General features: G+C 46.8%; 1 protein-coding gene and 1 pseudogene across 4 annotated transcripts in view; both read left to right on the top strand.

The window, feature by feature from the left end:
* Positions 1 to 33: 33 nt before the first annotated feature.
* On the top strand, positions 34 to 3,159 carry LOC106742234 (annotated as a pseudogene).
* A 4,059-nt stretch (positions 3,160 to 7,218) lies between these two features.
* The window catches only part of LOC106742259 (protein held out wings), a 49,839-nt gene continuing 44,450 nt past the window's right edge, over positions 7,219 to 12,607 (top strand). For 3 of the 4 annotated variants that reach the window (XM_014615014.1, XM_014615016.1, XM_014615017.1), the window contains exon 1: positions 7,219 to 8,586. In XM_014615014.1, coding sequence (XP_014470500.1) covers positions 8,460 to 8,586 — 127 coding nt within the window. In that variant the 5' untranslated portion in view covers positions 7,219 to 8,459. The remainder of the gene's footprint in view (positions 8,587 to 12,607) is intronic. The other variant, XM_014615015.1, reaches the window with a different exon arrangement.

Here is a 12,607-nt window from a genome sequence, read left to right as displayed (position 1 = left end):
TATATATATATATATATATATATATATAGAGAGAGAGAGAGTTATAAATGCAAGAATATATAGTAATAATGAATAAGTATAAAACAAGTAAACAATAATTATCATTAATAAGTACGCGTGTAATTCTTTAGTAAAATTAGAATTTCACTTTGCTCCAAAAATATATCTGAAAGGATCCCCAGCATTCCATCTCGCCATTAATAATAATAAACCTCGCACATATAACCGTGCACGACATCGCTGCAACAGGAAAGCAACGTGGTCACTATCGTTTAAATTTAAATGCCGTACACACACGTAGCGCACACCGACTGCACTGTTCATTGGACGGATCTAAGGGAAAGCGAGCGATTCCCGCGTGTATTACACGCCGATATGGCTCGCGGTTTCGTATTTGATATAGAACACAGTTTTCTCGTGATTACACGCTATTGCTGGTCTTTGCGAGGAACGCAGACAGATTATGCCCTTTAGCGCGACGCAGGGAAGATGAACATGTTGAAAAAGTCGGCCATCAAAAAGGAATTTATAAACATCGGAGTGGACGACGACAAGGACAAGGCGAGGGCTTGGAGCAAGGCTACTTGGTGCGTCCGAGCGACAAGCAGTTCTTGCTGCTCTTCACATTCCTAAAGAACAGGAAGAAGAAGGTCATGGTGTTCTTCAGTTCCTGCACGTTCGTCAAGTACCATCACGAACTTCTCAACTACATCGAACTGCCAGTGATGAGTATACACGTGAGTTCTTGGACTTTTCTTCGCCATACCGCACTCACTTTGAGTCACCGTGTCCTCGTGGAGAGATTGAATATATGCGTCTTGGCAACAGGGTAGGCAGAAGCGAGTGAAGAGGACCAATATCTTCTTTCAATTCTGCAGAGTGGAGTCCGGGATCCTGCTTTGTACCGACGTGGCCGCCAGAAGCTTAAACATATCCTACGTCGACTGGATCGTGCAATATGATCCTAAAATAAGGATATTATACACAGAAAATACATTTTATATACAAGTAAATATTAGTTGTTTCAAATATTTCATAAGTTTATATATCACAAGTTCATACATCGTATCAAATTTATCAAAAATATATTCTGAATTCTCATGAGATTGGTGCTCCAATCAAGAATATTAAATTAAAGCAAAAATCGCAGATTGTTCATTTGAATTGACCAAATCTAATTTTCCTTCGATAGAATTTTACATTCTCGAAGAGAGAATAAATCCTTCTCTTCAGTTTTTCTGAGATTTATGATGAGCACCTATTAAGACTATTATCGAGAAAATATTCTTTGTTGAAGATAACCATCACTTGAAAGAAGAAAAGTAAACTGAGTAATTGCTTTTTTTAGCAGTAGAATGATGTTTTTCTGTCCGTACGTTTATTTATTTATTCGTTCTGCTCGACGCTAAGAAGAGATAAATAATCGAACGATAGATATGAATTTGCGATCGGTGAATACGAATTTATAGCGTGTCAAATTGCGATTTTCAGGAATACATTCATCGTGTGGGAAGAACGGCTCGTGCGGGAAGGAAGAACTCGGGATGATCTATTATTTGAAGCTCGTGTTGCCGTTACGCGAATGTGAGGTCAGTAACAACAAGATTCCTGACATAGAGTTGCAGGTATGCGCGATACATATATATTTTTGTACATATATATTTTGTACATATATATTTTGTATATATTGCAATTCTCTTGCTCCTGTCTTTCGTTTTTTCTTATCTCTTCTTTGAACAATACTAAACTGGAAGAACACGCGCGGAAGCGCCTACGCGCGTGATTCATGCCGCCGTTCGTTTTAGTAGAGAGCAAGATCGAAAAACTAGTCTGCGATTCTCTACCGGTTTAATTAACATTCACCTGCATACATTTATTCACCCGGAACTGATAGAAGACGTCGTTGCTTTATTTTTAGCTCGAAAAACTGATCTCGAGGAATTACTACTTGCACGCGTCGATAAAGGAAGCGTTCGAGGCGTATGTCAGAGTGTACGATTCCCATCATCCGAAGATATTCGATGTCGAGATTTTGGATCTGGTCACCAAGTTGTTCGCTTCACTATACCATTGGCAGTGGACTTGTGTACGTACTTAATTGCGGATTTAACGTGAAAGATTTTGGTTGATATAGTCAGATCTTATATTTAAGATCGTCTTGAGTGCGCTTTCAGATGCTTTGTAACCAAGCTGTGTTCAGGAAACGCAACAGTTGTAAGAGTGAGCGCTTACTGTTATTAAAATGTTCTTTTAGATCTACCACTGATCTAAAAGAACTTATCTTGATAGAGGAGAATAATTACTCGATTACGGCTGCACGACTATTCTGTTTTCTAAGTAGCGGTTACGCAACTTCGAGCGGAATTTTCCACTTTTCGCTCATACCGATTTCACATTAACGTTTTCACGAATTACAAAGCGATTACTTAGTTGGATGTGTGGAAAGTGAAATTACTAAACTCAAAGATTTTTACTAGATTTCCATCTTTTCGTCATCATCTTTCAAAGCGAAAAAGTTCATGTGAAAAGTTCCACATTTTCACAGTTCGAAGAGTTACATGATCGCTACAATCGTCAAGTTCACATGAATCTCTTCATATTTCCATCCTAAGGAAAAATTATATAATCGCTGCTTAGAACCCATCTAATTAAACAACCCATACGATACCTGAAGGTTTAGAAAAATTTAGGTGACCTTAAACATAAGATCTGATTACGAATGTCGCCCAACATCTTTTTCTTCTACGTACACATATGCTTTCTTCATGCTACTTTCAGATTTGTTCATTTCAGCCGAACTAGATCGCGCTTTTCGCCTTTACAGTGAAACAAGCCTATAATTTAGCCACTGAAAGAGAAAGGAACGAACGTCCCAGTGTAGCACTAGTTCATCTAAAACGAACAGATCTGCCGATGCCAATTTCAGCGTGCGAATTTGAATTTTAAAACAGCGTGACCGCGCGTCACTCTTTGTTCCTCCTTTTTATTGACTCAAGCACACCTTGCAGAAGTGGGAGCGAACAAGGCGACGCGGCCACGAAAGCGGCTCGGCGGGGGCAGCTACGGCCACTTCAAGAACCTGAACGACCCGGCCGCCGCGAAACAGCTGTGCGCCGCAAGACTTATCGGCAGGTGGGCAAGCGGCAATTCAGCAGATAACCGTGTCGTTCGCGCGCACCTTACGCGCGTGGGTCGCGGGCGGCTGCGTCGTCGCGGCGCACGGACGCGTCCCCCGGGCACTCCCGGGGAGTCGAGATATGCCGGCACATTTTGCCACACTTGTACTGTTCCCGTTTACGGTTGCGGGGCGGAAATACATGTCAGTGCCGTTGGAGAAGCCTTGGTTCTTGACGCCACTCGCCACTTCCCGCGCTCTTCAGTCGCCCCGCCTTCAATTGTCCTTCCTCCGTTCTCCATAAGCATTTCCGCCCCGCCACATCCCTCAGCCTGCATCCACCTGATGCATCGTGAGCTCACCTGCGACGAGCCGTGTTTCCACAGGAACACGGGGATTCAGGTATCGCCGTTCGAGCGCAAGAGCAAGTTTCAATACGAGTTTACTGTAGATAGATACGATCGTATACAGAGAGAGGAAGGGGGGGGGGGAATGTCGGTTATCATTTTGCAGCGGCATCGGCGCGCGTGCCGCGACCGAGAAAGATCCTGGCGTGAGACGGCCGGAGGATCACGCGCGCAGAGAGACGATCGGAAACAGAGCGAGAAGGGAAGGTAGGAGGGAAGGAAGGACGCTGTCGGCGGGAAAAGGCACGACGATGAAATAATTTATTAACACGAGCGCGCGACACCCACACGGTATTCACGGCTGATGCCATGTATGGACGCGTGACGTCAACCTTACTTCGCGTTCACCGGCGTGAATGCGTGAGTGCGTGCATGCGCGCGCTTGCTCACGCATGCACACGTAGGCGCTGGACAGGGCATAGAAGGTAAAGTCCGTGGGAGCACGCTAATGAGAGGCGGCGTGTCGGAGTCGACATGCCGTCGATGCGGCCGATCGATAATCTCGCGCCTCGAATTCGATCCGAACCCTCCTGCCGTCGGCTCGATCCGTCGAGGACGAGATTCATAGAATCTCACAGGCGATCGGCCGGCCGGGATCTAAGAATAGACGAGCCTTGTAGTCTGGAAGCCGTCGCGCTCATGTAACCCCGTTTGATCCGTCGTTCTCGTTTCTGGAACATTGGATATAATTGGATCCCGCCCGCCGCGAGGGGGTGAAGCCCGAATCTCACGATTGATGTATGCATCTCGCGCGAGATCCGCCTCGCGAGATTATTCGCTCTCTTCCGCCACTCCCGGCTCTCAGCCGATCTTCAATCGGCCGAGGCTCGTCGCCCCTGGCCGTTCGCCTTCGACGAACTTTTCAAGATTTTTCTTTACCCGGGAATGGCCGCCCGGGGTCATCTAGACTCAAATTAAAAGTCGCTATTATTAACAAAATACAGCATATTATCGATTGCTCTCTGATTTATTATTGTTTAGGGACATTGTAAGTATAGGTTTACTCGCTACTTTTTGAAAAGAAAAGAAATGAGAAACCAAAGAAATATTTAAGGATTGGAATAAGCATAACAAGTGTTCGCGATCGTTTGCGTAAAAAGAAGTAAAATTATTATTCTCGGGTTAAGAGTTAAGGGCAGAAAGGCTGACTAGTTTAATTTCAAGACACAATGTTCTATGCCCTAAACTTTGGTCTCGATCAATTTTTTCATCTTTTCTTATTATACAGAAATCTGCCATCAGTCACAAACAGAATGGATTTTTAATTTGACTCTAAAAACATAAGTCATTGCGTGTTACTTAAGACAAAGATTTCAAGGATAAGGCTGGATCAAAAAAAGATCCGTAAGCTTTAGTTTGGGACTTCTCGCATTTCCACCCCAGGCAAAAATTACGTAATCTCCGCCCTGGTAACACACTTAACTATCAGCAATTTTAAAGAGCCGTCTACAAGAACCATAAGGTATGCAGTAAGACATAAGCAGTAAGAGCTAATTGACCAATTGAGTTTTTACAGTCCAAGGATAATCGACTGTGGTTGGTCAATTAGCTCGCTGTTTACGTCTTGCCGCATACTTCACTATCTATCGTAGACGGCCCTTAAATCGTCGATTCGATTAATCAGAAATCGGTGAAAGTCACTCTGATCCCCGCGAACTCTGTCGTCGGTGATCCTCAGCGCTTTTCCTCAGCGGCGGAAACAGCTTCGAGAGCGAGAAAGAGTTTCACCGTGTTTCGTGGCTCGAAAAATTACACGATCGCTTAAGATCGCGGAGTTCACGTGAAACTTTTTCGCGTTTCCGCTCTCTCGCGGAAAAGTTACATGATCATTACCCTGTCCAGTTAGACACCGGCGCGGCCTTGCGCCAACAACCGCGCGTGTAGCGAAACGGCGTTCCTCCTCGGGGAGAAAAGGAACGGAAGAAAGAACGACGGAGGAGAAACGACGTCTAAAAACGACGGCTAAAGCATCACGCGAATTCCTCACGCGCGTGTATCGTTAAAATACGCAGCGCGCTGATTTTACCTTGTACGTTCACGCCTTGGGCATATATATCCCGACGTGGTCGGCCGGCGCGTATTGAAAGCGGCCTAGGCAAGGAATTATTAATTATGCATTCTAAGGCACGCCGCTACGAGAGATCGTAACGATGTTGCTTGCGCACCGGTTGATGTAATATGCACGCCGATCTCTCGTTGGGAGAGGCTGCTTGCGCATTAGCCGCGCAGGATGTATTCTAAACGGGCCCGTTTTGGTTTCTCTCACTGCTGTGCACGCGCCAACAGCGACATGCGTTCTTTTCTCTCTCTCTCTCTCTCTCTCATTTTCTTCTCTTTTTTCCCCCCCACACACAAAACAGTTATACGACCCTCGCCGAGGGCCGAAAGCAGCCCCAAGCAGAAGAAAAAGTCATTATTGTGATTTTCTGTTCTGCTTGGGACGGTCTCCTCCGGCAGTGAATCCGCGGTTTATTTATCGACGCCCGCGAAATTGCATAAAGCTAATTTTTCTTCTTACCCCCCCCCCCCTCCTTTCTCTCTCTCTCTCTTTCTGGAAACGCGTTGCAGAGAAAGAGAGAGAGAGAGAGAGAGAGAGAGACAGCGCGAGCGCACGGAGCTCGCGATGTGCGCGCAAGCGCGGCTCGCGCGATTCGCAGCCAAGATTAAAAATTGAAATTCGAAACGCGCGTGGAAGATCGCCGGGGAAGATATTTGGAAGCAGAGCCCTTCGTCCGGTGCTTCGCAGCGGCGATGTTCCTTCGCGTGATTCTTTCCTCGTTTTTCGCGAGGGGGCGTCAACTCGAACGCGTACAATCCCCGATCATCGTCTCCGTCATTTCGTGCGGCGATTGACTCGAATCCGTGCACGGAAAGAAATTAGTTTTAAATCAATTACAAATATTCTCACATGTAAGCAAGAATATTATAATCATCTTAGAAGACTTTTAGTCTTGATTTAATTGAATTTGTACTGATGCGAATAACCCCGGTAGAACAGAAAATGCCGTCAAAATAACAAGGAAATAATCGAAAAATCACAAACAGCACAATACCCAAAGTCGGGACATAAGCCGTCTTTGAGACATCTATAAGGCATCTTACATTGGCGTTATATTGGTTCAACATTGGTCAATGTAACGTCAATGAAGTGTACTATTAAGGTGTTTTGACTAAGTTATTTTAACATCATTGTCACTTTCTGTTCTATTGAGCATTGCAGTCAATTCGAGACTAAAAATCTTCTAAAAATAATCTAATATTCTTGCTTATACATGAGAATACCTATCCTTGATTAAAATTATTATTTTCCGTGTAAAGTCAAAATGAGAAAAAGTGAAAGAGAAACAAATTAATTCGCCCCGAGAGGCCGAGGGGAACGCGGGGGTACGATGGCCCATGCTCGCGGCCCTGAATTATCCAACTCTATGCGACGCGATGCCATGGAATATCGTATCTCTTTCTCTCTCTCTCTTTCTCGCTTATTCTCTTTTTCTCTCTCTCTCTCTCTCTCTCTTTTCCTCGCATTGCTAGCGCGCACGCAGAGCCGTATATGGTAGTGGGCGGTAGACGCACGTTGATAGAGAGAGAGCGAGACGGATGCTACGCGCGCGGCTAGTATACATGCGCGACTCGCTTCGGCCGTGGTCGGGCGAGCTCGGCTGGACTCGGCGGCGCGGCACGTACGTACTTGTCGGTGCAAGTCAGTAGAGCCGAGAGTCCCGCAGCGCGCGTACCTAAGTCATCAGGAACCTGCGAATCGCATTCCGCATTTGGAAACCGCACACGGAACGCGCGTGCGCGCCAGAGAGAGACAGACGCGCAACGCATAGCTACGTACGCCCGCACGCAGCTCTCTCTCGGTCTCTCCCTCTGCCGTTTCTCGTACCGGTCTTTCTTTCCCGTTTTCCCTCCTCCTTCCAATCTCCGTCGATCGTTCTATTTATCCGTGGCGACGCTCCGTCTCTCTCTCCCTTCCTCTTCCGTCCTCCTTCGGCCCCTCTCCTCCCTCATCTTCCCTCACCGCTGCGCGGCGCTTTTCGCGATCTACCGCGCGCGCGCGGGCGCGTTCGCCAGTGGGACGTTTCTAAAAACGTAATCATCAACTGTGAACTCGCGCGTGCTCGCTCTCTCTCTCGACGAGAGCGATCGTCAGGATTCTGGGAAGCGACGTAGCAGCAGCATTCGTCGGAAGCGACGAGGAAGATCGACCGTAGAAGAGAAGAAGACCAAGACGTCGTCGGGGACTAGTGGCCGGAGAGAGAGAGAGAGAGAGAAAGAAGGATCTCCGCGCGCGTGCGCGCGTTCTCGCTCGCGCCGACGTGCGACGTACAGCTCGGCAACGAGAGGAGAAAACGAAACGCGCAGCCCGGCTGCGTCGCTGCAAAAAAGGAACGAAACCGTGTGCGCGACAGGCGACGAGGCGACTTTACGACTCTCCCGTAAGGAGTGTCGCTCGCCCTCGCGCGTTCTCTCTCTCTCTCTCTCTCCCTCCTTACTTTCCTTTCCCCGCGACACTCACTCCCGCCCCCACCCGCGCGACTCCTCGCGAGAGTCTTTCCTCACTCTGCCCCCCGCTGCCTCCCTCGAACGCCCCCCTCCCACTCGGAGCCGTGTCGCCGTCCCCTTCGCCGCGTTCGGCTCGTTTCTTTTAACGCTCCTTCGTTAGTACGTCTCGACCGTCCGCGCTCGTGTGCTCTCCCGCGATCGAGGAGAGAACCGACCTCCGTCGTCGTCCGTCCATACCGCGCGACGTTCGTGGACTCGTGCGCGCTCTCTCTCTTTCCAAATTCTCGTTATTTCTCGTTACTTCTCTCTCGCTCGGTATCCCTTTCTTTCTCTCTCTCTCCTCCGCTCTCGCACGCCTGTGTATCATTGCGTGCCGCGCGCGTCCAACACGCGCCAACATTCGCCATTGAAGCCACCGAGTACAATTTGCGATGTGTGATAATACTAACACGACGACGCAGAGTATAGCGGACTACCTGTCACAGTTGCTGAAGGATCGGAAGCAACTAGCGGCCTTCCCCAATGTCTTCATACACGTGGAGCGCCTGCTGGATGAGGGTGAGTCGACTTTCCCCTCCCGGCCTTTTTTTCTCTCCCCCTCTCGAGTCTCTCTTTCTCTCTCGGTCTCGAAATCTCTGGTCCTTTATTTTCCGCGTTATCGGAATCCTCGATCCTCCAGCGGCCGTGTCACGTGCGCGCGCACGCTCCGAGAGATCGTCGATCTCAGCCCCGAGGCTCTCGGGCGCGCTCGGCGTTTCTGAAATATATGCGGCTACTGCGTGCATAATATTGCGATAGTGCGACCGAAAGGAAGAAAGAGAGAGAGAGAGAAGGACGGAGAAGTATCTTTCGGGCCTCGCCATTTTGTGAAGCGACGCCGAAAGTGCGCTCTCTCGCGTTCGGGGAATCCGAATCGCGCGAGAACGCGCGCGCCGAGTCGGAGCGAGTTGCGCGCCGTCAAACACGCGAGAGGAACTCGATCGCGCCATTTTGTGCAAAGACGCGTGCTCTCCGCGCTCTCCGAGAATATCAATCTCCCGCATCGTGACGTAACTCGTGCGCCTCGCGCTGGCTCGCGTTCGTTTTTCTGTCTCCGCTTTCTTCGAGATCTCGTCACCGTCTCGGAATATCACGCGGCCATCGGGTCGTTTAACGCTATCAGCGAATTCTTCGCGTGGCTGCGCCGGGAATGAAGCGTATACAAGGTGTCTCGGAAAGAGGGACGATCTAGTTTTCAGTGTCCCGCCGATCGGAATTCGCGCGCACTATGCGTCCACCTGCTCGTCTTCTTCCCCTACTCGGCCTTGAATTCCGCGGTTATCACGCAGCGAACGTTATCCGCGATTCTGTGCGTTTACACACGTGCTTTTGGTAACGCTCCGACTGTTCCGACATCCGAAAGGACGTTCGCACCGCAAGCAGGGTCGTATCGACTCTGTGCGATTTTTTAGATTTCTTATTTGAAAAAACTGAAAAGCAAGAGATTGACGAAGTTTTCTAGAGTGAAGTATAAGTGAGCAAAAGTGATATTTTTGTCAGATTCGTATGGAGTAACTGAGACCATTTGAACAAAAAGTAACACTTAGGTTTTTCATTTTCCGGTTAACTTGTGCTTTAGACTTGAACTGATGATAATTCAAAAGTTGCGCTTTTTTAATACAAAATTCTAGAATAAGGTGTAACTTTTTTATTTTAATGATTGATCATGCATTTGTAGAAAATCAAGTTTTAAGTTACCGAAAAACATTCGAATTTGGCCAATAGTCTCGCCAATGGTGGTGTTTTACTTTAAAAAATTGTAATTTACTTTTCATCGCTTTAACGCGACTATAGAGCGATAAAGTTGAAAGATAGTTCTAAGAGAAACAAATTTGATTATAGTGCTTACTCGATGAACGTATTTTTTTTCGATCGCTGAAAGAAGATATTTTGATGTGTCGAAAATGGGTATTTTTGCGGAAGAAAAAATATTTTTGTTGCGAAAGTATCAAAACTAGTTTATTTTCCGTTTGCAAAGTGGTAACATTACTTAAGAAATTAATAAATTATTTAGCATCCCGCCTCGTAACACGCGCTGATTTAACACTATTTACTTATTATTTTCAAAAAAAAGTACGCGTAATCACAATGTTACATTCATACACAAATGTTCAGCAAAAAAGATCACTTCACTTCGTGGCGTCGAATCATCACACACCGACTGTACACAATCGGTCTAAACTGATCCTGCATCAACACGAATAGCTAAACACGCTTTAATCGACCTCATCTCAGATCCGTACCAGGTCTAACAGACTTTTCTTCAACGATCTTTCGGAAGTGTGGAGAACTCACAGATCACGTAGTTCTCTTCGCTGTAGCTCTTCCAACGCAACTCTACCGGATCTATTAAACCCGTAATTCGGTCGAAGAGTTAATCTAATCGCAAAGGGGGGGGGGGGGAATCCTTTCTCTAAGATATCACGGTTGGAAACGTGGAAAATGAACATCGTCGGCGAAAATGCAAAGAGGATCGAGCAGACCGGCGCCGCCGTTATCGCCGCAAGAGTTATTATCGGCAGTCGCATGCGACCGTTCGAAAATTAACGGAAGACGCGAAACACCGCGATGAAGCGCAATAAATATTAAGAAAAAAAAGATTCTTTTCACAAAAACAAATATAAACAGTTGTAATAATTCCGCGCGAAAATTCTCGAGGCCTTGCTGCGCGGCTAATTGAGAATTCAGCCTGTCGGCTGACAGTTCTCCCCCTCCCCCCGCTGATAAAAACGCGTGCGTGTTCCCTGCCGTCGCGATTATCGCTGAACGATGTGACCGTTGCGAGCGATCGCCCGATTCAGCCGGGTTTTACGGTGCACGTGCCGCGAAAGCGATACGCCAAGGTGAGTGAGATATACGGCCCGTTAAGCCGCGCGTTATTGGCCGGGAGAATCGCTAATTGCTGATTAGAGGTCGACGAATCCGGCGGCCTCGAGTCCGCCACCCGCTCTTTGCCGATTGGTCGATCCGCGATCTTCGATCCTCATCGCGTGCGATAACAGGCTTTATCGCAAAAGAACGTCGTTGTCTTCGGGAACTCCACCCACCTTATCCCCCCCAGTAATTACATGTAGGACACCCTTTATGCAGAGATATGTTTGTCTCTTCTCTCGTGTCTCTGCGGGGCTTATCGCGATGCGTCCCTGCCATGTGGCCGATGCGATACGCACGTGAAAAGAGAACAGGTGTAACTCGAAATTCCCACTGCGTTATCGATGGTGACTGATGGACCAATTAATGACTCGCAATTAAGTTACGTAATTAAAACGCAATAAAGTTCGTATTTTTCTATGGATTTCTTGAGTTTCTTTCCGCGGACGAATAAAAAATATTTGAAAAAAGCGTCTTTTATTAACTATATAATTTAATCAACAACTGAGAGTGTAAGACACACAGTGTCGAATAGTCGTGAATATCATTCTCGTGGCTTGCAAAAATACTTAAAAAGAAGACGGCATTTGTTCGGCGAAAATTTCTATTAGTCGGCGACGGCGAATCCGCGTTTCAGCCGGCGGCGACACAAAAAAATCACTATCGCGCGTCTCCGCGAGATACGCGAGGGAAAGCAAGGCGAATCGCGTAAATACGCCAGTGCGTGAAGCATCGGTCTGTTTTCAGCCGGTGATGCCGCGTCGCGAGGAAGCGTCGTTCGGGAACGCCGCGAGGAGATGGCCAAGCGATTTAATGGTGTGTTACCGTGCATCGTGTGCGGGAATATCACCGTGTCAGATGCACACACGGGTGTGTTGCGGTAGGTAAACGCATGTCTTGACATTTATGACAGACGTGTTTGCGACGACGACAACGGAGACGCGACGGCGCGAGTATAAACGCAGGAGAATTTCATCGGGACGCCGCGTGCTCGCGCTCACGGTGGAATCCGACGAGTCAGGACGCGCTTCGGGAATAACGCGTGCCGATAAACACTCAAATTCCTCGATGATTTGCCGCTAATGAGAAAATAATATTCATTTATTTAATAATGATACATATTATGATAACATTGAAGTGAGAATTGAAGTCACGATAAATAATGATCTCGACATTTTCGTTTAGGAAAAAGTTACTTCTTCTGATATCAAGAATCTCCTTGTACACTCCGCATGCGGATATCCTGTATAAGCAGGAATATGTAATTTTGCGTGGCGATAAAACTTGCTTACATGATGAAATACTATATAATTCCGCTGAAAATATCATATTCTTGCTAAGAACGCTTCTTGCGAGATTAATTTACATCAATTGAGAGAAAATAATATTAAATTATTGAAAAGAACGATATCTTCAGACTAGGATAGAATTCCTGGCTTGAAGATATCATTCTTTTTAGCCAATACTTTTCCTCTCAATTCATGAAAATCATTCTTAAATAACAAGAATGTGATATCTTTAATGAAACCATATAGACTTTCTTCATAGAAGATTATATATTCTTGCTTACGCACGACAATACGGCTCTTGAGTTAATAATAACTTTTTTCCGTGCACACGCAATAGAACGTGGCCAATAATGAGAGTGAGACAACGGTATCATGACTGT

The sequence above is a fragment of the Dinoponera quadriceps genome, unplaced genomic scaffold (genome assembly GCF_001313825.1).
Source record: "Dinoponera quadriceps isolate SergipeBrazil2010 unplaced genomic scaffold, ASM131382v1 scaffold628, whole genome shotgun sequence".
In the NCBI taxonomy this organism is placed as follows: Eukaryota; Metazoa; Arthropoda; class Insecta; order Hymenoptera; family Formicidae; genus Dinoponera; species Dinoponera quadriceps.
The sequence above is the reverse complement of the archived record's forward strand: the minus strand, read 5'-3'. Positions and strand labels throughout refer to the sequence as shown.